Source organism: Oryzias latipes, chromosome 20 (assembly GCF_053564925.1).
Source record: "Oryzias latipes strain Hd-rR chromosome 20, Olatipes_Hd-rR_3.1".
In the NCBI taxonomy this organism is placed as follows: domain Eukaryota; kingdom Metazoa; phylum Chordata; class Actinopteri; order Beloniformes; family Adrianichthyidae; genus Oryzias; species Oryzias latipes.
Genome location: NC_136256.1, coordinates 16,536,580 through 16,562,706, shown reverse-complemented (window position 1 = coordinate 16,562,706; position 26,127 = coordinate 16,536,580). Strand labels below are relative to the sequence as shown.

The 26,127-nt window shown below is 42.5% G+C and overlaps 1 protein-coding gene across 1 annotated transcript; it reads left to right on the top strand.

The window, feature by feature from the left end:
- Positions 1-29: 29 nt before the first annotated feature.
- LOC101158895 (B-cell receptor CD22) lies at positions 30-17,072 on the top strand. The gene is made up of 8 exons (XM_078938335.1): positions 30-140; positions 9,762-9,868; positions 10,008-10,379; positions 13,344-13,649; positions 13,719-13,979; positions 14,062-14,140; positions 14,269-14,326; positions 16,697-17,072. The coding sequence occupies exons 2-8, from the start codon at positions 9,781-9,783 to the stop codon at positions 16,850-16,852; spliced, it is 1,320 nt and encodes a 439-aa protein (XP_078794461.1). The 5' UTR covers positions 30-140; positions 9,762-9,780; the 3' UTR covers positions 16,853-17,072.
- Positions 17,073-26,127: the final 9,055 nt, after the last annotated feature.

Here is a 26,127-nt window from a genome sequence, read left to right as displayed (position 1 = left end):
GAATTACAGGAAGTTCAATGACTTTAGGTCACTGCAGTAAAGAGGGAAGTTTTGTCTTGCTGCATTTGAAATTTTAAAGCAGACTATTTGAATTCCTGTCTCTTTGATGGCTGTGTGAAGGTTTCCTTGAGGCTGGTTGGGTAAGACAGACTTCTTGTAAAATTATACAAACATTTTTGTTTGCACAGAATTGAATTGGGTTATTTTATACTTAATATCTACGCTTACTAAAGAATGAGTCAGATGAATACAATGCAGTATTTTGGCAACTAAAGCAATCCGTTTGTTGCATTTAAGGTTAGTATCTGTTTATTCTTTGATTTATTTCTTTTGCAGACAGTAAGTTTTGCTGGTTTAAGTAGAACTCTTTCAGTAAAAGTCCAGCTTGCCCTTTTTTAAACTCTTCAGCACCCATCAACATTAAGAATTTTATTTTAGAGGATGAAACAAATTTTTGTTATAAGGACACAATTCTGTGCAACTGTCAGTACTAAGGCATCCCACCAAGTTTGGTTGCATTTTTCGTGTTTTTTTTAAATTAGATTTTATTTTAAACCCACAAACTAGTTAATCATAGTTAATCATAATAGTTTCCTGATGAAAGCCTTTTTTGTTTGTTTTTATGTTTTTTTAATCATTCCATGCTTTGAATAAAATTTGCAGCTGGTAACTTGGAACAACATCTTTACAGGGTATAATGTTTTACATCCTAAAACAGTGAATATCTGTTTGCAGTTTTTGCCACTCATTGGTAAACTGAGTAAAAGAAGAACAAATATTAATGGAATACAAAGCAGTATTTTTTCATCAGAATATGGACAAATATGCATACATAATAACTAATTTAGAATGTAAAGAAATACTGGACTTACCTGTCATTTCTTTCAAGTACATATTTCAATTGATTCTCTGTTATTTTAATTAACAATTCCAGTGTTGTAATAGCAGTAATGTTAGTACATATGATAGAAAGGAAGCTGCTGCCTAAGTCACTGCAACATCCTTCCTGTCTTCATATTAAAAGAAAAGACAAAAAAGGTAACCTCAGCTTTGCTCAAACTCTCTCTGTAGCGTGACTTCCTCTTTTTTAACTGGATGCAAAGCCTTTGGGAAACCTTATATTATTATTAAGCAGCCAGTGACGGAGGAAGCATCAACATTCTGAACCAAGGTCAGGCTCGATGTGTCTTTGTTGTTTTTTTTACTCCCTTTTGTCCTAACAGCTGAGCATACAGGTACAATTCTCTTGTGTTATTGTTTCAAATTTGTAATCAGTTGTATCTTCTTTCAGCAAACTACATGTATTCGCTTATCCTACCGTTTGAACGGACAGTTGACTGTTCTTAAATGTTCAATTATTTATATCTTCATCTCTAAAAAAGGTATTTTCCTTGTTGACAGACGTCACTTTCACATCAACAACTTTGAGCAGAGACTGTTTACTCTGCAGGTGGAACGCACCTGTCAGCTGATGTGTGACCCCTACTTATATAGTTCCCACACTAACCAAGCCTGCTTAGTTTAGACAAAATTGTGCGTGTCTACTGCGCTGACTCTGTGCTAAAAATAATGTTAACCCGATATAACAATTTGTATCATATGTGATACTAATTCAAAAATGGCATTGCAAATGTTTTTGTGGATTTCGTCAAAGGGCTTGATAAACATCGAAATTCCCCCAAATTTGAATTTCGTGTCAATTCTTCGATGTAGCAGTCTTTAAAGAAAGCACAAAGGACAAAGGATCAGAGATAAGTGAAGGCAGTATAACAGTAGGGCTTTCTCCTGGTACTCACATGCACCATTCTATGCCTTCTCATGGTGTATTTATGTATTTATTTATTTTACACTCAGCTTTTATGTGCCTGGTTCAGAATGAACTAGCATTACTCATTTGGATCATCATTGGTGCTTTGTAGTTTATGTCTCTAAGGACAGAAGTTCATTCAAAACCAGCAACATTGGATTCTACTTCAGCGGCTTGTAGATTCTCATTATATTTTGAGATTTCTAAAAATAAAGCGTAAACTTAAAAATTTGAAAAAGTTAAATTGATTGGGCAGTTATTAAATCAAGTGCTGGAACACCACCAGACGTCTGTCCCATGACATTTCAGTGGGGATCATGTTATGTGTAGGCCTGACTCCTGCTCAGCTGTCCTGCATCTCTGTTGATTTTCTGTCTGCCTATTTAAGGTGTGTTTGTTTCTGTGCTCAGTGTCGGAGCGTATTCTGTTCTTGGGCCTTCAAGCTTGTGTTTCCCTCTGGCATTAAAGCCCTTCTTTTGGAATTCCATCTGGTTTGAGTTGTTCCTGCCTGCGTCTGGGTTTTCTCCTCTACCTGACCGTAACATTACGCTCCGACCATGTCCAACCCAGCAGGAAGGTCTGACTTAAGGGACTTACCAGGTTCTTCCTCCGAGGGGAGTTCTGCTACCGGCGATGAGCTATCTGTCCTGGCTCGTGAGATGCGTGGTTACATGTCCGGCATGCAACAGCTCCATGAGCGTCTCTCCAAGCTGGAGCATGTCCCCTCGTCTCCACCTCGCCAAACCCGACTGGGTCATCCGGAGCCGTTTGATGGCACGCCTGAGGACTGCCGGGCGTTCATCACCTCCTGTCGCCTTCATTTCGATTTCAACCCGAGCGAGTTCCCGTCTGAACAGAGCAAGGTGGCTTTTGCTCTAAGTTACCTGACGGGCCGGGCCAAACGGTGGGGGTTAGCGGAGTGGGAGCGCGGAGCTGAGATGTGCCGCTCTTTCCGTGTTTTTTCCACTCAACTCCTCACCGTCTTCGATCCCTCTACTCCTCATCGAGCTGCGGCCTCAGAACTCCTCCGCCTCCAGCAAGGGGCTCGCAGCGTCTCGGACTATGCAGTGGAGTTCCGGACCCTGGCTGCCAGCACTCGCTGGCCGGATGAAGCATTGGTGGACGTTTTTCTCCGGGGTCTCTCCGACGGACTCAAGGACGAGCTAGCGGCTAGGGAGATTCCAGAGGATCTGGAGGAACTGATCGACCTCTCAGTGCGTATTGACCGCCGGATGCGGGAGCGGGGCCGTGAGCGTCACGGCAACACAGGTTTTCGCCCACCGCTGCATGAGGAGGATCCACCACTCCAGTCCGACACTCCACGACGGGGTTTTCTTCCTCCTGCGGAGCCCATGCAGCTGGGAGCCGGCCGTCTCACTCCTGCAGAACGAAGGCGCCGCTTGAGAGGAGGTCTTTGCTTATACTGTGGACAGTCTGGACACTCTGTGCGCGACTGCCCGGTAAACTCCAGGGTTCATCAGCAGTGAGGGAACTGGTGAGCCGCAATTCTTCTTTTTCTTCTCCCTCACGGCCCTCTACCAAGGTCTTGGTGACCCATGCAGGAGCTCAGGAGGAGTTTGAGACTCTAATTGACTCTGGCTCCGATGGTGACTTAATCTCTCAGGAGGTGGTGAACAAACTTAAAATCCCTGTTGAGCCTTTATCACCTGTGTTAGTCATTCATGCCATAAATGGGTCTGTTATCCATAAGGTGTCATGTCGTACTGTTAACATTTCTGTGTCTGTGTCCGGAAACCACACTGAACGGATGAGTTTCTATGTTGTGGAGTCTCTGAAGCCACAAGTGATTTTGGGTTTTCCGTGGTTATGCAGACATACCCCTCATATTGACTGGTCTACCGGACGGGTTTTGTCATGGAGTCCCTTTTGTTTACTCAACTGTCTTTCTTCTGCTGCATTTCGTAGTCCTGTTACAGCACAGCGGTCTCCTGACCCGCCGGATCTCAACAATGTTCCCCCTGTTTACCATGATTTATGCACTGTTTTCTGTAAGTTTAGAGCTAAATCCCTTCCCCCCCACCGCACTTATGATTATGCCATTGACCTTTTGCCCGGAACCCAACCGCCTAACGGCCATATTGACCCCCTGTCTCCACCTGAGCGGGAGGCTATGGACAATTACCTGCAGGAGAGTCTACAGGCCGGGATCATTCGACCTTCCTCCTCTCCCGCCGGGGCTGGGTTCTTCTTTGTGGGAAAGCGTGATGGAGGACTGCGACCCTGCATCGATTACAGGGGTTTGAACAATATTACGGTGCGCAATACTTATCCCCTTCCTCTGTTACAGACAGCGTTTGACCTTTTGAGCGGGGCTTCAGTTTTTTCTAGATTGGATCTCAGGAGTGCATATCATCTGGTTCGCATACGAGAGGGGGATGAGTGGAAGACTGCCTTCAACACTCCGAGCGGACATTTTGAGTACCTGGTTATGCCCTTCGGCCTCACTAATGCTCCAGCGGTCTTCCAGTGTTTGATTAATGATGTCCTGAAAGACATGATAAACAAGTTTGTCTTTGTTTATCTTGATGACATCCTGATCTTCTCTCCAGATCTCGATACCCATGTGCAGCACGTCAGAACCGTCCTCCAGCGCCTACTAGAGAACCAGCTTTACTGTAAAGCAGAGAAGTGCGAGTTCCACACCAAGCAGACTCGCTTCCTTGGTCATGTGGTTTCTCCCGGAGGCGTCCAGATGGACAGCGCCAAGGTCAAAGCCGTTCTGGAGTGGCCTGTTCCTTCTGGACGGAAACAGCTCCAGCGCTTTCTCGGGTTCGCCAACTTTTATAGACGCTTCATCCGAGGCTTCAGTGGCGTTGCTGCACCCCTCCATAAGCTCACATCGGCTAAGGTACGTTTTGTCTGGGATGAGGGGGCCGACAAGACGTTCACCGAGCTGAAGCGACGTTTCTCTACAGCCCCTATTCTGACTCAGCCTGATCCCTCTAAGCAATTCATCGTAGAGGTGGATGCATCTGAGTCTGGGGTGGGGGCTGTGTTATCGCAGAGAGCGTCCGATAATAAGGTTCATCCCTGCGCGTATTTCTCCCGCAAGCTCACTCCTGCGGAGAGAAACTACGACATAGGGAACAGAGAACTCCTGGCAGTAAAACTGGCTTTGGAGGAGTGGCGTCATTGGTTGGAGGGGGCTGCGCAGCCGTTCTTGGTCTGGACTGATCATAAGAACTTGGAGTATATCAGGACGGCCAAGCGTCTTAACCCTCGCCAAGCGAGGTGGGCCCTCTTCTTTGACAGGTTCAATTTCTGTCTGTCCTACCGTCCTGGCAGCAGGAACCTCAAGCCGGACGCTCTCTCACGCCAGTTCCAGCAGGAGGAGGAGTCTGGGTCTCCTGCTGTTCCCACCACCATCATCCCTTCCCACCTGGTGTTGGGAACCACACGCTGGTCTCTGGAGCGGAGGGTTAAGGCGGCTGTTTCTGACCCCGCCACTGTACCAGCTGGCTGTCCAGACGGATGCCTGTTTGTTCCTCCTTCTCTGCGCACCTTGGTCCTAAAGTGGGGGCACTCCTCCAGACTGGCTTGTCATCCCGGAGTGACCAGGACCGGCTTTCTTGTGGCCCAACGTTTTTGGTGGCCCTCTATGTCCTCCGACATTAGGGCTTTTGTGGCGGCTTGTCCTGTTTGTGCCAGTGTCAAGATCCCAAGGACCCCGCCTGCTGGTTTACTCCACCCTCTACCTGTGCCGTCTAGACCTTGGTCCCACGTAGCCATGGACTTTGTCACCGGTCTACCCAACTCCAGAGGTAAAACAGTCATACTCACCCTCATTGACCGTTTCTCCAAACTAGTGCATGCCATACCTCTGAGGAAACTCCCATCAGCAAAGGAACTAGCGGTACTAGTTTCCCAGCATTTGTTCCGCCTGCACGGTCTTCCTCAGAACATCACCTCAGATCGTGGGCCTCAATTCGTTGCTGCCTTCTGGAGGGAGTTTTGCTGCCTCCTCGGGATCAAGGTCAGTCTGAGTTCTGGTTTCCATCCTCAGACTAACGGCCAGGTAGAGCGGTACAACCAGGATTTGGAGACAACACTTCGAGCCTTGTGCAGCAAAAACCCCAGAACCTGGTCGTCTCAGCTCCCATGGGCTGAGTATTCCCACAACTTCCTAATCAACACTTCCGGATACTCCCCATTCCAAGCTGCCTATGGTTATCAACCTCCTTTGTTTCCCCACCAGGAACAATTGGCTGCCTCTTCTGGTCCCGCTGCCTTTTTGAGACGCTGTCGTCGCACCTGGAGCAGGTACAGGCTGAAGCTGCTGCAGAACCAGGAGCGGTTCACGGCTGTAGCCAATCGTCGGAGGTCCGCAGCCCCGGAGTACAAGGTGGGGGACAGAGTATGGCTCTCCTCAGCCAATGTTCCTTTGAAGGGAGGGTCCAGAAAGCTGCAACCCCGCTACATCGGTCCCTACACCATCTCCAAGGTCATCAATCCTGTGGCTGTGGAGCTGGAACTGCCTCGCTCCCTGAGGATCCACCCGGTGTTCCACGTTAGCAAGATTAAGCCTGCCAGGGACTCTCCCCTACAGCCTGCTCCAGCTTCTCCTCCTGGCCCTCGTATCGTGGATGGTGATCCAGTTTATACGGTCAAGTCCCTCCTCGCTTCCAGACGGGTGGGTCGGGGCCTGCAGTACTTGGTCGATTGGGAGGGGTATGGACCGGCGGATCGTCAGTGGATCCCTGGCCGTTACATCGTTGATCCGTCCCTCATCTCTCGCTTCCATCGTGACTACCCTGATCAGCCTCGCCCTCGTCCGTCTGGTAGCCGGTCTTAGCGGGGGGGGTTATGTTATGTGTAGGCCTGACTCCTGCTCAGCTGTCCTGCATCTCTGTTGATTTTCTGTCTGCCTATTTAAGGTGTGTTTGTTTCTGTGCTCAGTGTCGGAGCGTATTCTGTTCTTGGGCCTTCAAGCTTGTGTTCCCTCTGGCATTAAAGCCCTTCTTTTGGAATTCCATCTGGTTTGAGTTGTTCCTGCCTGCGTCTGGGTTTTCTCCTCTACCTGACCGTAACAGATCAGGTCCAGGATTAATTAAAAACTTTTTTTTAAATACTTTGTTGAAGTTTTTTGGGCTATTGTGCTTATTGTCATATTTTGACCGTGGTTAAACTGTCTGATACAATTCCCTTACATTTAATTTCACATGCAATAGACAGCCTACCACAGGCTTGACTCCAGCCACAAAGATCAGAGGAAGTTCGTCTGCATTTATTTTAAGAAGCTCCAAAGAAACCACTCAGTAAACATGAATTCACATGGTTATGTATTTTATTTATTTTGAAATGTAGACATTTTTTCAATCTTTTTTTAAACAATTTTTAGCCCAGACTAAAAAAATTTGCAACTTGGAGCCTTAAAAAAAAAGGAAGAAGTCCAAACTCATCTTGACAGGCTGTTTACTGTGAAGTGGTTGCAGCATGAACTCGTATAGTCAAATTTGTATTTGGTATTGCCAAAGCAGTTTGACTCAGCCATTCTTTTGCTCATCAGGCAATGGGGTCTGGTGATTAAATTAGAGAAAAGTAGAAATTGGTGTGCACTAATTTACTGACTTCTTTTTCTGATGTTGCATTTCTCTCCTCATAAAAACAGTGGTTATATTTTATGCTTGTGTGATTTCCATCATCTGAACCTGCTGAATGTTGAGGTCCCAAGGCCGTTGGAGCCTATCCCAGTTGCTATTGGGCAAGGGCGGGGTATACACCTTTGACCAGTGCTCACCAACACGGTGCCTGTGGGCACCAGATTGCCCCCAATGGCCACATAAGTCGCCCGCAGTCCTGTTCTAAAAAATAGCACAACTCACCAGTGAGTTGCGTCTAAATTTTTATTATGTTGCTATTCTTTTTAAATCACACTAGCATTTATATAGATTTAAATATGACAGTATCTTGAAAATATGTTCACTAAACAGAGTTCGCCAGTTTATTTGCATTTTAATATTTCTGGTTTCACATGCACTGATTGAGGCGCTGCGCGAATTTCTGAAGAAGCGGGGTTCCTCAGATTACCAACTCTCGGGGTACCAACAGCTGGTTCCAGCGGTGCCTGAATCGCTATAACCGAAGTTTTGTGTCCCTGCATGGAGAAATGGCATCAGCTGACTCAGAAGCAGCTAGAAAATATCCTGATACGCTGAAAAAGATAATTGCAGAGAATAATTATCATCCGGATGAACGAATGATGAACGAAACTGGCCTTTTCTGAAAGAAGTGACACTCAAAACACGCTGCTGCTGGAGTGACGCACTGTGCCCGACGCTTACATCGCATTTCAGGATCTTTCTTACTCAAATGATAAAAGAGTGAACACGGGCTCCTGGTTTTAAGGAACAGAGTGACAGACAGACACTCCTACTATAGTTCAGTCCATTGCTCTGAATGAATAGATAAATGAAACTCTTTATGTTGAGCAATACAATGTTTTTTACATTTTAAATCAATTTTAATGAATGTTTTACAAAGCATCAGAAATGTTTCAGAAAGCTTTCCCGCCTTGTTGCCATTGTTGATGATTATTGTGAGAACTCATTAAAGTGATGAATCTATTCACATATATGAGTATCATTAATATTTATTAATATATAACTAAAGGCAAACTGAGCAAATTTGTCATTTAACCTGGTAGCCCTTCATATGACTCAGTGTCCATGAAGTAGCTCCCAGTTTCAAAAAGGTTGGTGACTCCTGTTTTAGACAGATCCCACACAAACACAGAGGGACATTTTAGAAACTCAAATCAACCCATGAGGCAAGTCTTTGGACTGTGGGAAGAATCCAGAACTAATCTAGAATTAAGTGATCTCCAAGTATCCACAAGGAGATCATGTAAACTCCAACAGAGGAAGGTCCCAGCTGGGATTTGAACCAGGGCCTCCCGTGAGGTGAGAGTGCTAACCACTACCCCACAGAGCAGCCCTACTTGTGAGATGTAAGGACTTTACAGTAAATGGGTGAGAGGAGCTGTTCGGTTTAACGACCCTAAAGAGTCAAAGATGTTTCTTGGTGTTTTTTAACAATGACATGATTTCATTGCCTGGAAATGATAGACTACATTTCCCTTTTAACCAGAAATAAGTTATACATCGGAAAAAAAAAGAAAGGATCTCATCCAATAAATTTAGCTAAATATAGGCTAGCAATAGAAATAGAAGTGTTAATGCAACACTTAAGGAGTTAATTTTAACTGTGAGCCAAATAACATACGATCCTTATTTACACAGGTTAATATGGAAGCACTGAACCTTGTGTTGAATTTTCAGGGTTAACATAACTCTTTTTGGTGTTAATAATTGACACTATCTGTTCAACTTTAACACTAAAAAGTGTTGAATAAGAGTCAGTTTTACTTTGTGCATTTTAACTCAGAGTATTAACACCAGCACTTGGAAAATGGCGGTGGGGATTTACACTTGCTGTTGTAATTTTGGAAGAGTCAGATTAGTTTGACTACGGAGATTTGACACTGGGAAATTTGCTGTCTGTTCAGAACAACACTGATGGGTGTAGTTAAAATAAGGCAACTTTTCACACCTTGATGAGCTCAGGACGCTCAAAAAAAGGACACCTCCCTCTTTTTCTGAGTTGTGAGCAGCAAAGACATCTGTAGATGACAGGCCATATGTGTTTATGAGGTTCGTTCAGTGGGAAAAGAAACGTTTCTCACCAAATCTCTGTCCCTTTTCATATATACATACATTTCTGCAATAAAGCATATGTATGTTTGTGGTCTACATTACAGAATTCTGTTTCAAATAACCCAAACACTGCAGACACTGGCTATTTTGTGTCTTATTTCCAAGTTACAAAGTCGTTCCTGGATTTAAGCAACTTTGCACATTTGAAGCAGTTCTTTTTCAACTGTTTTTTTGACTTGTTATGATTTGTGATTTGATTACTTTAATTTTTTTTTTCCCAGTATATTTCAGTCCTCAAAGATGAGGGATGGGTGCAGGAGTTTGATGACAGCTGCGTTTGTGAATGTGGTGATGGTCAACATGTTACTGACCACCCTCATTGATCCTGGTGAGCTCTTTGTTCCTTTTTTTTAGACCCTTTGCTTAATTCACTTGAAATATTTGTTTTTTAAAAACCGAACTGCAGTTTGTTTAATAGGAATTTTTCTCCACACTCAATTTTATCCATAACATGTTTGTCATCACAGATGTTGTGGCTGGTTGCGATGTAACAGCACACCTTTTCATCTCTGCACCAAAGACGATGGAGGCGCTGAGTGGATCTTGTTTGCAGATCCCATGTAACTATTCAATTGTGGATGGAAGAGGCTTTGATGCCTCACAACCTATAGCTGGACTGTGGTTGAAAACCACACCAGAATTAAAAAACGTGGTTTTTGACAGCAGACATGAACACCACATCCACCCAATCAACATCACTGGAGCCTTAAAGGAGAAAGACTGCACCACTTTGTTTTTGAATCTTCTGACGAACTACACGGATAAATACTACTTCAGGATTGATTCTCCGAATTACAAGGCGACTGCTGTTTGTGATCCTCTTGATATAAAAGTTAAAGGTAAGAAGGCTTATTTTTTTGAAAGTTAAAAATACGCTTAAAATGTTTCATCAATCCAAAGGCAAGTAAATGTTCTGGGTTGAAAAGAAAGATTTTACTTGGGCACTTAAAAAAAGGGAAATTTTCACTGAAAGAACAGACACTTGTTGCTTAAGCCTCATGGGGGGTTGACCTGTACAGGTGCTGTGGGTTTTTGGGTTGTCCAGGCCTGTAGAAGGTCACAGGCATGAGCAGGTTTAAGGGAAACGCAGGTGTTTCTTGCAGTTCCTTTGAGCCTCCTAGACCACCTTAAGGAACGTCATGAAAATGGCACGGACCGTCGCGGTTCATGTGGTAAATGTGTCATGAATTCTTTGTAAGGTTAATGTAAGCCACACGCACTAATGACGTACAGGAGAGGCTGTCATGGGGCGCCCTTACACCACACTCTGACTTAATTTATTTGATTTATTGGTTTATTTCAAGCACTGATTATGGAAAAATACAAAAACAAATGTCAAAGCACAGGTATATATCAAACTCATTTCAGAAATTAACAAATACATTGATTAAACAGTAAAGAAAAATTTACTAAAATGTATTATCATAAATGGATATTTTTGCTGTAATGAGTACAGTACACCCACATGTTACATAAAATGTGTAAAAGGATTATCGAATTAAATCAAGTGAAGTCTGATTCGTTGCTTGAAGGGGAGAAGAAACAAACGTATTAAATCCCCTGTTGTAGAATTCATTTTCATATATATATATTTTCATTCTAATTCATTCTTACATAATTTGGGTAACTATTATTATGAGTCCTGTGTAACCGATATGTAGTATCCATTGATTAGCCATTAGTTAAGTGCGTGTACTGGCTCCTTATGACATATGCTGCACGGACTGGGTGTGAGCATAAGTACCCGTATGGCGCTCACACAAACTACACTGATTGTCTAATTTCCTTATTTCTAACAGTCAGGCTGCACGCAAGGAGCACAAACTTATGACGTGAACAGCAAAAACACACCCCAGGTGCACTGCGCAGAGTTTGAGGGGGTCGACAAAAGGAAAAATGCGTACGACGTGCCTGCGTCTCACCTACTTCACCCTTACTTACCCTCGCATCTTGCATAAGTGTTTACTACGACCTGTAAACACTACAAAATGTGCATGAACATTTTCACTCTACGGCTCACCGCGTGTTCTATCCTAAAATTTTGGGCGGGCCACCTAAGTACCCGTAAAGATTTGCCCATTTTTTTACCCGCAGAGAGCCGTCATTCAAAGTGACTAAGACTTTGTCCCTTGTTTGAGTCAAATATGCATTCAAAAAAATAAAGAAAGGCTGTTCTTAAATCAACTTCTGATAGTTTACTGTTTGTCTACATCATATAAAATGTATCTTCTCTCAAAGACAAGATTATGTCAGAAAGTACCTGAAGAAAAACTGCTTAAATTACAACAGAAAATTGAGAAAAGGAAGATCTTTAAAACTGAATTTGATATTCAACATGACAGATGCTCCTCTGTAAACCATTTAAACCCTCAAGAGTTTTAAAATCAACTGTCAGTTTAAAAATCAGCTGATGACGATGACATAAGAGAATTTAACCAAGAAGATCATAAATTTAAATTTGTTGGTTTAAAACAACAAAACAAGAGGTATGACACAAAATATAATATAAGAATAAATCCAACATTGTAGTATTTTTTATTATTTTTTTATTTAGTAGTCAGTATGGTATTTAGTATTTTTGTTGTATTTAGTAGAGTTTTGCCTGTAAGTTTAGACATTTTTAAAATAATTTTGACCTTGTCTTTTGGGTATGTATATATGTATATTATATATTTCTATTTTTTTCTCTACATGTTTCATATTTTTTATAAAGCAAAAAACGGTTTGGTCTTAATTTTTGTGATGTGTCCAATAAAACATTTTTGGGACGGTTTCAGGTTAATTCTGGAACTATTGTGTAGCATACAGAAAGGTTTTGTTTAAATAAAAAAGAAGCTGGAGTGGATGGTTATTAAATGATTTAAACAAAAAACTGTTTCAAAGGTAAATAATTAGAGCAGATATTTAAGTAGTAAAAGATACTCAAACACACTATTAAAGGTTAAGTAAGGAACAACAAGAAGTAAAAAATTAAGATTTCTTCGAGAGGCAGTATTTTCCTCCAACCACCTCACTGATTTTTTAGTCAACCAGTTGATAATCTTGTCTCAGTCAAACATATTTGATATTAAATCAATACAATGACGAAATCAAATAATAAATAAATGTGAAAGAAGTGCAGACTTGACATTATATTACATTTCTGTTTTACTTATATCTGTATACGGGTGACAGTCACTTTTTTTGTGACTCAAGGATATCTTTATTGTCATTTCCCCACAGGGATAAAAATAAATTTGTGACTCTGGTCCCAGAAATAAAAAATTAAGCATAGCACTGTTCTTATGACTCTTGCACAAATTTAGCACGGAAAGTTCCACTACTGATTCTGGGAAGAAGCTCTTCCTCGGTTTCATGGTCCTGCTCTTAATGCTCTGTAGGTTCCTGCCTGAGGGGAGCAGAGAGAACAGAGTGTGAGGAATGAGTGGGGTATTTCAGGATGCAGGGGGCTCGTTTCCTGCATCTGGCTTCGTAGATCTCAGTGTTGGTCTGCAGGGTGAAACCACAGTCCTCAGTGCAGCTCTAACTACCCTCTGCAGAGCTTTCCTCTCTGCCGCAGAGCAGCTGCCACAAAACACAGTGATGCAGGAGGACAGGACACTCTCCATACACAGAAGAAGGTCAGGGTTGAGTTCCCCATCCCGGAGTGCCTGAGCCTCTTCAGAAAATAGAGGCGCTTTTCAAATCAGGACCATTGATAAACACACACAGGAAACCCCCTTAACCACAATGGAAAATAACAGTATCACTTTCATTATTAGCTACTTTTTGTTTGTAATAATATGTCTAATGTGAAACCACAGATTCTGCTTGGAGTCCCACCGTTGAAATTCCAGCTGATCTGAAGGAGGAGGAGTCTGTCACTGTCACCTGCTCAGCTCTCACTCCCTGCCCTCAATATCCTCCTGAACTCACCTGGAATCTCCAAACAGACTCTCAAAGACACATAAAGGAAAAAACAGATGGAAGCTTTATAACTAAAATCCAGAAGAACATCACTCTGTCAGACTCTGATGATGGATTCACCATCAACTGCTCCGTCAGATATCCTGTGAACAAAGGAGAAAATGTGAAGACAGCAGAGACACAACAAACTCTGAGTGTTTCATGTAAGTGATCATCTTCATCACGGTTCAGCTTTTCTGATCAATCAAATAATCAGAGTTTCCATTCCTCAGATTCTCCTAAGAACACCTCAGTGTCCATCAGTCCGTCAGGTTTGGTGTCAGTAGGTAGCTGGGTGAACCTGACCTGCTCCAGCAGAGCCAAACCTCCTGTCAGCAGCTTCAGCTGGTTCAGGATCAGCAAAGATGGAGACATCAAAGTAGCTGATGGAGACTTTTACAGCTTTAATGTGACAGAAAATGCAGAGTATCGCTGCACTGCAACAAATCGTATGGGAAATCAGACATCAGAAGTTATAGTTCTTCATATAAAAGGTAAATCCTTAATAATACAGAAACACCAAGCCATAGCACTTGCTATTTTAGCTCTGTTCTACACGATGTTTGTGTCACTAAGGTCCGTTTGATGGGTCTTTACCCTATTTGGCAATTCTTGGAGGAGGATTTGTTCTCATCTGTCTGATTATATGCTCTTTGTAAGTATAAAATGAATTTTGCCTCTGTGTTGTTTATGCCACTTAAACATTGATTACAAGGGTATTTTTGCATAAACTTCTCTGGCACAAATGCAAATTCTGGCTCATATGATAACACATCCCCACAGAGCTCTGTTGTGCTGGAGACGGAAAAAGTCTACAAACTCAACTGCACAACAAAACCAGGTGAGTGGAACGCCAAACTGTGCAGATTTTAATACAGTAATACCAAATACTTGGAAAATGTCTGTCAGACCACAAGCAATTAATCTACAGAACCTTTAAAAATCCTGTTTTAATTTCTGTCAAGCTATGGACACTCCGAGCATGTGACATGTGTTCAAGAACACGCTAAACAAGGGTTCTTGAACGCACCTTTAGCCCATTACGTTTACTCTGGACAAGCAGGGAGGGACTTCTTCTTCTGCTACGGTTTACTAGCGTATGTCCACTACCTACAGTAGGGAGAAGCTTGGTGCAAAATGTCAAAGTGGTGCAAATCTCACAAAACATGCTGCAGGCTTTTTCTTTCACAGCTCTATTCTGATATATGAAAGACTTTGTGTCATAGAATTCTACATGCTGCAATTATTAATTTTCTCTCCATGATCAATTTTCAAACAGTTAGGACTTCCAGGAATTAAACAATATTCCATCCATATGTCATCATTAAATATTAGTCCCTAATTGGTCAAAGTTCAACCTAGGCTACGTTCACACTGCAGGCTGAAACGACCCAATTCCGATTTTTTTGCCCCTATGTGACCTGTATCTGATCTTTTCATGACAGTCTGAACGCCACACATCCAATCTTTTCAAATGCGACCCAGGCCTCTTGGGTATGTGGTCCTAAATCCGATACCCATCTGATCTTTTGAAATGCGACCTCCGTATGGACGACCAGGCCACATGTATCTGACCTGTACGTCATTGATATCCTACAAATGTCATAATTCTGTGTTAAAGTAGGCGGGAACTAGAACATAAACATCAACCATGGCGTACGATGCTGCTGAGACCAGTCAGTGGAAGGTAAGCGAGGTCACCGATTTGATTAATATTTCGGGTGACAGCTCCTTTCAGACCAAACTCAAGGGCTCTTGTTGCAACCGGGCGGTTTTTGAAAATTTTTCCAGCGAAATGGCCGAGCGTGGTGTCTAACTTTTCCTGTAATTACTTTTTTTCCTTTCCAACCGTGGTCAGAAGCGCGGGGGAGACCTTCCTCCCTTCGGGGTTCTTCCCCATTCGGACCCTCTGATTCTCCAGAGCGGGTTAATAAAGCAATAGCAGTTATTCTGGGGAAAGCCTTCTTTTATTATCGTTCTTGTCATGACTTGTTAGGCGAGACAGACCCAGACGCTGGAACCCGGAAGGAAAACACAGGTGAGTTATGAGGTGAGTAATAAAGTTTGTTTTTATCCGGCGAGGCCTGGAGTTGTGGCAAAGCGGGAGGCTGGATAATGGCTCATGGCGAGACTGGAGGTTCAGCAGTGGCTGAGTGGCTCGTGGCGTGAAAGGATGAATCCGGAAGGAGCTTCTGTTCAGGAAGTCTGGAGACTCAGGTGACCACTCGTGGTAATAATGTCCTGAGAACGAGGCATAAAACGAAGTTAAGCGAGAGCAAAGATACATGGTCTAAGCATAACTTAGTGAACAGGCTAAGCACCATCAGGGACAACGAACTGGCGATGAATACTGGAACTGGATCTCCTTAAGCATGGCAGGAGGTTAATGAGTTGAATTGCCACAGCTGGGTCGAGTCAGGAACAGAGCAGAGCGGAGGGGGAGGGGAGCTGCCAGAGGCACCATGACAGTTCTCCTTCCTCCGTAACACACAACATGAATGCGCGCTCCCAACACACTTCTGCTGCCACTCTCACTCCCTCCTGCGCTGCACGCGCTCTCTACTCTCTCTTACACACACACGTGCGCGCGGCCCCAGCACATTCACATCCCCATTCCACAACAGTGGGTACAGACGATCCCGGCTCCAATGCCTTCTTAAAATGAGAAGATTGTAATTGTGCTGGCTCCTTTGTAAAAATGAAATTAATACTGCGAAAAGAGCTCCGCTGTTGACAACACTGTTGTTGACATCCATTGTTAACATTAGCTACTTCCGCAAACAACGAGTGACGTCGTTCAACGTAGAGTACTCTTTTGCGCATGCGGGTCACTTCTGGCTCATTTCACATTCACCCAGGAGATCACAAAAGTTCGCATTTAATTGGAAATGTGAACGGCCTTGCAAAAAAATTGAATTTTTTCAAAAAATCTGAATTGAGCATTAAGCCTGCAGTGTGACCGTAGTCCTAGTATAACTTTTGATGCTCGTACACCAATTTGTACGCAGAGCCCAAAAGTTATCTTTAAATATTCGTATCTACAAGTGACCGCGTGAGTTACGAATGCGGTAGCCTGAAATGCGTGTTATACGTAGACCTTTCATTGGAAGAGGTCGCTGGGATATGCGTTGCCAAGGGTGATGTCAATAGCTTCACTGTTGAAGTGATCCTAAAGAAAATTTTTGTTTAAAAAAGATTTTTGTGTTTTCAGGCTCGAACAATTGAAAGTCTCAGCACTGAACCAGAATCAACAACAGAAGAAAACATCCATTACGGAGAAATAAAATTCACCAAGAAGGCGTCAACTAGCTCGGCACAGATCAACGGGGGGGAGGTGGATACTATTTATGCACAGGTTAAGGTGTGAGCCAACACACACTGCCCTGTGGAAGACAGTGGGACAGCACACGACTGGGACTTTTCTGCACAAAAATACCAAGATATAGAGCCTTCTTCACTTTTAAAAGTTTAAAATGTTAACACTCTAAAAACTGAACTTATTCAGCTTTAAGGCCTAAAATAATTGTATGTGAGAATGTATTTGTTTCTTTTCTTTGTTTTCCAAATATATGGTACCATCAAATGCATTTCAGTTTCAGTCTCTTTTTCCACTCCTAGAGTCGAACCAGAGGTCTTCTGATCTAGCCCGGTGCCTCTGTGTCTACTAAATAACCACATTGTGTTTTAGGTTTTGTTACACGTGGACACATGGACTTTTCTGCACAAAAAGACCAAGATATATAGCCTTCTTCACTTTTAAACGTTTAAAATGTTAACACTCTCAAAACTGAACTTATTTAGCTTTAAGACCTAAAGTGATTGAAGAAAATATTTTTTTTCCACTGATTCTTGAATGCAGGAAGGTAAAAAAATGGATTAACAATTTCATGTTTGACTTTTTGTATAAAAATTATACAAATCAAATAAGTCAGAGATCTTACTTTACAGTAATAAAAAATGAAATCATTTTTGCTTTAAGGTGTAATATTTAGATGTTTCTAGGGCAGCATGTGGCCTTTGAACTGGAATTGAACTACGCTTGCATTAGGGTTCACCATAGATTTATAGACAGTAGAGCCATAATTTAACAAATAGGAAATCAAACTGAACTGATTGGAACAGCATACATTTTTCTAAAGAGGTTTACTCTGCCCAACTAAATATAGTTTTGAAAAAACATCTCTAATATTGCTCAAGTTTGAGCTCTAATGAAAGCAGAACAGGCCCTGCCTCAAAGCATTGAATTAATGGAAGCACAAAGGATTTTGGTCAAAATTTGGATCATGGAAATCACATAATTATATTTTTGACACAATCAAATGCTGTGATCCATTAGAAATTCAGTCGGCCTGGAAACACTTTACACTAGAAGAGTGAGAGGATTTCATCAGGAAAAAGAAAATGTTCTCTGTTTTTAGAAGGTTTGGGCTAAAGATCAGCTCAAATGTTTCACATTTGTGTGTTTTCATTGTGTAACATTTTCATACTTCAGTCTCTATATCAACCTTTAAGATAATATCACATTTGTGATAAGTGTAGTTTCTTTTGTTTATGTAAAGACCCCAAACATCACGGAACTGAGATTCTTTACTCAATATTAACCTTATGGACAGCATTTAGAGTTTTTTTTTTATTATTATTCATGAGACGGAAAAGTGGAATTCTGCCTTTAAAGTTTCTTTTTTGCATTAATAAAAGAAAGAAAGAATTTATGAAGATCTATGATTTCTCAGACCATTTCAGAATTCAGAAATATGTCAAAGGAAGTCAGAAATTATTTTTTTGGTACCCTTATTAGAACATAAAAATACCGTCAAAAGTGTTAAAAATTGTTTGGTTTGTGTTTTCGTGAGATTGGTTTTAAGGTTATTACACTCATGTTTTATTAATTAAGATCACCTTTTATCATTTTCTGTATTAAAAAAAATGGAAATGATATTTCTGATCAACACTGACTGGACAGAAGCTGGATCATTCATCTTATGAATTACTCCAGGTTTTATGACTGTGTGTCATGACGATTTATCGTATTTCGGTCAGATACTCGCTGCAGTGTTTTTTCAGGTAAATACCCTAGGGCGGTTCAGTTAATTAACTCACCTGCTCAGCGTCCTATTTAAGCCAGGTGCGCAGTTGTTCATTCTTTCTTACCTTCAGCGCTCATTCTTCGCCGGTCTCCGAGCCCGCGGGTCTCCTTCTCTTTCGGCGTCTTGCCGTGTTCCCCCGTCCTTGGGAAGGATGATCCCCATCTTTCTGATGTGGGGTTTTGGTTTCGCCGCGTCTGCTCTCCTTAATTTCTCCTCCGATCCGCGGGCGGCTGACGATCCGCGGGCGGCTGCCGGCGCACAGCGCGTTCGTTTCGCCGCGGTCGCGTGCATCTGCAGGGGGTGTGCTTTCCGCAATGTTCGGGATGTCCGTGCCCCCCGATCAGGAGTAGTCGGGTCTTCTCGTCTGCCGTGGTCACCCCAATTATCCACGGTGAGCGTCACGCGGTACTTTTCCCGTGTAGTTTTCTATGGCTGCGTCTCACTTCCTGTTTACTTCGGTGACGTCACGCCCCTAAGGACCCTGGGAATTGTAGTTTTTTTTTCCGGGTCCTTCATGATGCACTTCTGATTCTTTTTCTGCTGCGTAGTTCTGCGTCGTCCGGTTGTTTTATTTTATTTATTTTTTTCAGGGGTTGTGGGGTCCTTTCTGTGGTTTTGAAGGCTGGCAGGCCTCGTTTGGACAGGTTTCTCATGCTGGCTGAATTTATCGCGGCTTTTAGCATTTGTTTTCTATTGCTGTTTTGTTCTTTGGGAGCTGTGTGTAAATCTTGATTGTCTTTAATTTGATGCTGGCTTTATTATTATGGCGGTTCTTCTGTTTGTTTTCTTCGTTGTTGTAGCTGCTGGTTAGTTGGAATGTGAATCAGTGTCTCTTGGACCCGTCTCTGCTCTATGGACATTTTCCCTTATGATTGGTCTCTCTTATGCAGCGTCTATGGCTCATTTTATTCACTCTGCGATCCTCATTCATTGCCCCCGCACGTTCTGCTCCACCTGTTTTTCCCCGCTCTGTGTACCCCAGTGGGTCATGCCCTGGCTTCAGGGACTTGCGTCGGCCGCATTAGTGAGTGTGTCAGTCTCGTCGCGGCCTCGTTTTCTCGGCTGGACAGTTAATTTGTTATTCTCTCTCTAGTTTGGTTGGAGGTTTGTGGGGGCTATGTGATGGATTCTTCCGGGGCATCGTTTTCAAGCTGCCACTAAGGGTGGCCCCTAGGAAGTGTTCGGGTTGATGTGACTTGATCTGGACCTGCTAGCGCCTCGCAGTTAATCTTCTGGGCATCAGTGGCCTGGTTCCCCATGCGCCTTCAGGATTGGTATATATTTTCTTCAGCTCCCCATGCTGTCTCCACGAATTTCCTCCGAACGCGATATAAGGCTGAGGATGACTGTCACTGATGGTCTCACTGTTCTGCCTCTATGCCTCTCAGTGGCGTCTCTTGGCCTTCAGTTGGCGCTCGAGGTGTTTGTCGGTTTACCTTTCCGTTGTCGTGGCAGTCCTCATAAAATCGACTTTTCGCCCTGTACTGGATATTTGTAGGCGATGGGTGCCCTTCATTTTGCATGTTATTGATTATTTCTTGGTGGCCAACTTTACTCTGTATCCCTGGTCTTTTGAATCTCTGTGAAAAAACTTTATTTTCAAAATTGGGTTTCCACGTTATCTATAATGTATGGTCCTCCACCCGTCCGGATTTATTTTTCTTCTATAGATTTGGGTGGTTCATTGATGCTTGTCTCTCCCCATTATGTCATCTCTAGCTTTTGTGCAGCATGTCGTTTCTTCGAATTTTGGTTGGATATGATTCGTCAATGATTGGGCCACCTGACGTTTGCTGTAGCTTTGGTCCTATGGTCATCCGTTCATCTTGTGTTCTTGTTCTGGGTAGTTCGATCCTGGGCCACGTGTTCCTGTTCTGGATTTTCGTGTTTTGCGTTTGATCTTTCCCTCTCTATGCCTGAAGTGGTTTTGTGATACCTGTTGTGTCTTCAGGCTCCCTCCACTTGTTCTCCTGAGTCTGCGCCTTCTGGTTTGAGGGAAAAGGATTTAAGAAGAGTGGTTTGTGTTTGTCCGGCCGCCGGAATCTACAGCTCTGTTGGTTTTTAAGGGTTGTCCGGTTATTTCATCCTTGGAGATTATATTAAAGCTGATTCAATATTGAATGATAGTATTGTCATCGGTTGACTTGGTTAATGTTTAAATAACACCTTGAGCAACTTCTACCCTGACCGTAGGAAATATATCACTTGCGCTCTCAAGCTTAGTTCAAGAGTTAAATCTTGTGTCCACAAGTCAGTCTTCCATCTGCCTTGTTTAAGCAGATGACACTCTGCTAGATGCATCCCCATTTAGAGGCTTGTTATATTCCGCCTCTAAATGCTTAAGGTTCAGTCTAGCAAAAAATACTATCAAAACCTATGATCCCTCATGGCTCTCAAGTTCTCTTTTGCAGTATCCAGACGCCATTGGCTAATTAAAAATTTGAGAATCACTAATATCAAATCAAAGCATCAAATCCAGCCGAGCTGTAATCCTTTGCTACGTGGGATGTTGACCTTCCTCATCTACAAATCTCCTTGGCTACTCTTCCCATCACCTGCTCCTCGATGGTCTCCTGAAGGTGCGTCCCTCTGAAACTGTCAAAGGTTACTTTTCTCATCATTGGAGTATATAAAAAATTGGTGTTAAGATTTCGTGCAGGTTATATATTTCACTATCATTTCACTGTTGGAATTTGTGATTATGGGGGTTTCTAGGGTGCGATAAATCCACAATGGGTCTTTACCTTTACTATCTACTAAATTTCACTTTCTCAGATTTGTTGTTTCTTTTTAAAAGCACTGTTATTTAATTTATCTCAATCATTTTTGAAACTGATCAGTTTCTGGGTTATTTATATATTCTTGTCAAGACTAATACTGCTTTGTTTTTATCTATGCATCGCATCCTGAGCCTGCGAACCCCTACGCCCCGATCAGCTTCTCCGTTTCCAGGAAATGATGTCACCCATGCATTCCTTGATCTGGTGCTGCAACGATGACTGCTTGACGTACCTATTGCTGCACTGAAAGTGACGGGGCGTTGGACCTCCTCTGCATTCCAATGACACTTCTGACTGAATTAATTAATCAATGTCAACCGCAGAATGAATGTAAATTCTTCGATTATAGATGTTAAAAGAAAATTATAGCCAGGTGGAAGCCTCAAAAATTTAGGTTGCTCTAAGTTGTATCATAGTTTGCGCGGTGCTCGGATCTGGTTCTTAAGCTCATTTGTTTGTAGTATGCCAATGAAGCATAGTAAATATGGGCGTTGAACTCGTTCTTAATATTGGGATGGAACCTCATTTATATGGATGTTCCTTGAGCGCTTATAATTGGTATGCCAAATGGAGAAAATTATGGCTATTAAGCTCGTTCGTGGTACTGTCGTTGGGAGCTTCGAAATAACGGATGTTACTTAAGCGCGTGTATATATAGTTGCCAAAATGGTAGAGTTTATGGTCATCAAACTTGTTCTTAGTTTAATAGAAGTTTGAATAATGGCTGTTAAGCATGTCATACGCCATCGGAAGCTTTGGATTGGATGTTAAGTTAGTGTATCATACGGGTTGTTTGGCGGTTTAAATTATAGTTTAGCACAGCGTTTTGCGGAAGTGAGCTTACGTTCTAAGATCAGTTTATGTTGGCTCCCCTTTTATTTCTTTCCCTCTCTCTTTCAGATAGTATGTTCCTCTAGTGGTTTCCACGAACAGGAGCGACCCTACGGTCAATGGTGCCGGGTCACACATAGCAGATCCACTAGATAGCATGTCCCCTTCGTGGCGCTGTACTCGAACGGGGCGGCCCAACGGTCAATGGTGCCGGGTCACACATAGCAGATCCACTAGATAGCATGTCCCTTTCGTAGCGCTGTACTCGAACGGGGGCGGCCCAACGGTCAATGGTGCCGGGTCACACATAGCAAATCCACTAGATAGCATGTTCCCTTCGTGGCGCTGTACTCGAATGGGGGCGGCCCAACGGTCAATGGTGCCGGGTCACACATAGTAGATCCACTAGTTAGCATGTTCCCTTCGTGGCGCTGTACTCGAATGGGGGCGGCCCAAACGGTCAATGGTGCCGGGTCACACATAGCAGATCCACTAGATAGCATGTTCCCTTCGTGGCGCTGTACTCGAACGGGGGCGGCCCAAACGGTCAATGGTGCCGGGTCACACATAGCAGATCCACTAGATAGCATGTTCCCTTCGTGGCGCTGTACTCGAACGGGGGCGGCCCAAACGGTCAATGGTGCCGGGTCACACATAGCAGATCCACTAGATAGCATGTTCCCTTCGTGGCGCTGTACTCGAACGGGGGCGGCCCAAACGGTCAATGGTGCCGGGTCACACATAGCAGTCATACTGGGAAATGAAATGAAAATGGAATGCTGCCGAAAACACACCCCATTTTATTACACACTGATTTTACATTCACATTTTCTCTTCTTCTGGATGATTTTAGTGTTGGGGGTTTTGTTACCCGAAAGTTTTATGGAATTTTATGGAAGTTTTATGGAATTGAACGGAGCCTTATGCCAAACGGAAATATGTGAATGCCAACTTAAAGAATGTGGAAAAATGTCAAATAAATATTTCTTACTGCAAGAGTTGTCTGACTGAAATTGATGTTAAACTATTTTACTTCTTTTTTATTTTTGTGTCATTTAGACATTTGGATTCCCAGCATGATTTACTGATTACTGTAAATAAAATGTGATTTTTTTTTACCCCTCTGTCCCATTTGAGGCATTAACTTTTATTGTGAGGTATTGGAGCCAGGGCAGTTTTTGTTCTGCTTTTATTTTGTTACTTCCTGTTTCTCACATGTCTCCCTCCAATGTCAATTCTCCCACAGTGTGTTCACCTGCCCTCCCTGATGTGTGCACCTGTTTGTAATTGTTTAATCTGTCCTCATGTTTATAATCTGCGTCTACCCTGCTGCCAGATTGTTTTGTGCGTTTCATAGAAGTACAGGCCTTCTTGTCTTCTTAGCAAGTCTGTCAATTCAATTTGCACTTTTCTTTGGGAAATCCTACATTTGTGTCCACACTGCATCCTTGACACTTATATATACATATTTACTAGGGATGGGACGAGAAGCCCCATGAAGCCTCATTGGGGCTCTTGTAATTGTGCCGGAAAAATTAACCACCCATTCAGGGCTTTGAAACCACACAGAACAGCGGCATCTGGTGGCGGTCTGGACGTATATCGACATATGTTTCAACTAAGCTCCTTGTAACACTTCAATGTTGAAATGATGATGAAAAAACATTAAACAAAACAATGTTGTTAATGATGATTAGAAAAAAACAACGTAAAACAACACCACATGTGACGTTTTCTGTGAGAGGTGCTTGACACAGAAAAATACACATGAAGAAACAAACACAAAGCAAAAAAATATAAAAACTAAAATTGTCATACACTGGTCTTAATCTCAGGACGCATACCCCACTGACTGTTTCACTGAGCTATCTCTACTGACCCTACTTCGGCTTGCCATCATAGATTTATTGAAGTATTTTTATTAGTAATTGTATTAGTATTTTTATTCATATTGTATTGTTTTATTAGGAGAAATCGAGTTGAAACGATCCTGAGCCACAGTACCTTTTTTAGAAGGAACCATGGTAAAGTGCAATGAACTGACACTGATTCTAATCTTGGGGAAACAATAGAACTTGTCGGGAAACGTTTGGGATTCATTTCGTATTTCTAGAGAATAGCGCGGTCAACTGTTCGAAACGCAAGTGACATCTGAACCGTGGTTCAACCAAACGAAGCATTTTGCGCGTCGTACCTCATCAACCACGTGATCTGTGCTACTTGACACATATCCCGAAACATTGTGCCGAAACACTCTGTTTCATGAAGGTGAAATGCGCACCGAAGCGTCGTGTCAAACGGGCCATCCCTAATATTTACCATATTTTCTGGAGTATATATACATTGCTCCATAGTAGACTATAGATTGCAGGAGCTTGAAAAAAAGCAAAATAAAGAAGAAAAACCATAAATAATTTATTTTGAAAAAGGTTAATTTACATTTAAAAATGATGGATTCAAATTATTGTTTTTTTTAGAATAAACATGATGCTACTCGTAAAAGACTGCAATAACAAAGGAGACTGGCTCTGCTCTTCTGTGAGGAAACAGTATATTGTTAATCTATATCTACTTGGAGCCAGCTAAGCCACAGGAGCATCGCAACAGCGCCCATCCAGACTGAGACAGCTATGGGGTCTATTCCCTTGCTGTAAAACAGCAACACTGAACCCCAGCTGCCCCAGCAAGGTCGGACATCACGGCAACAACCCCAGACCAAACCAACCCTGGTTACAAAGGATTTCCACAGAGGATAACATTAAAATACGTTAAAATTAGAAACATAACATATATTAAAACATATGAAATAGAAAATAAAAACATACAAATTAAATTCAGTAAAATGTTTTTTTAATAAATAACCATATAAGATGATCTAAAAGTCATGGTAAATAGGTGGGTCTTGAGCCTCTTCTTAAAAACCTTTACAGTCTCTGCAGCCATGAAGCTCTACAGCAGGCTGTTCCAGAGGCGAGGACCGTAACAGCAGAACGAAGGCTCTCCAGAAGTTTTGGTTCCTCGCCTCAGGAACAATTAAAAGGCCAGAGCCTGAGAACCTCAGTGTTCACAAGGGTCCATACTTTAGAAGCAAATCACTGAAATAAGAAAGCCCAAGACCATAAAAACATTTATAAACCATTTGAAAAGAATCTTAAAATTAATCCAGGAACGCACAGCCATGAAGCTGTGTAATGACTTTAAAGCTGGTGTAATGTGTTCCTGGCCCTCATCAGAACTTGTGCCGCAGAGTTTTGTAATAGTTGAAGGCTATCAAGGATTTTTTGGGTAAACCAGAGAGCAGGGCATGACAATAACCTGCTAAAATCAAAAGCATGCATCACTGGTGTGCTGGCAAGAGAGAGGAAAGGGTGGGCTCTGGCAACCCCGTGACCCGAAAGGGGTTAAGCGGGTTTAGAAGATAAATGGATATTAATAACACCTTCACAGACATTATTTTGGATTTATTTGCAGTGTACCTCACCCATTAGACCTTAGCTCATACTTACACTAAGCTGTGAGTAAGTCATCCTAATATTGTACCATCAACTCTTAACACTCTGCTGTTCTTTGACTGAAAATAGAAAATGTGTTGCAGGGTGGAAATCACCTATGGGGTCCAAAGACTTCCTGCTTCTCGTGTTCAGCTGCTGATCGACGTTTTCAAAAAGGAACAGATCTCCTTGAGATTGTTGTTTTATTCACAGCTGATGCTTTCTGTGAGAAATATTTAAACTTACTATATTTTGAAGATTTTCAGACATTTTCTAAACATTTTGAATCTAATTGTAGTATCTAGTGAAGTAAATACTCTTTGTTTCTCAGGTGATTGCAGGAATCTGATGGCAGCTCTGTATTTGAACCTGCTGACAGTCAACAGTTTCTTCTTTCTTTCAGGTGAGCAGCTTTTTCTGATTCAGCACTTAAAACATGTAAAATATTTGGTT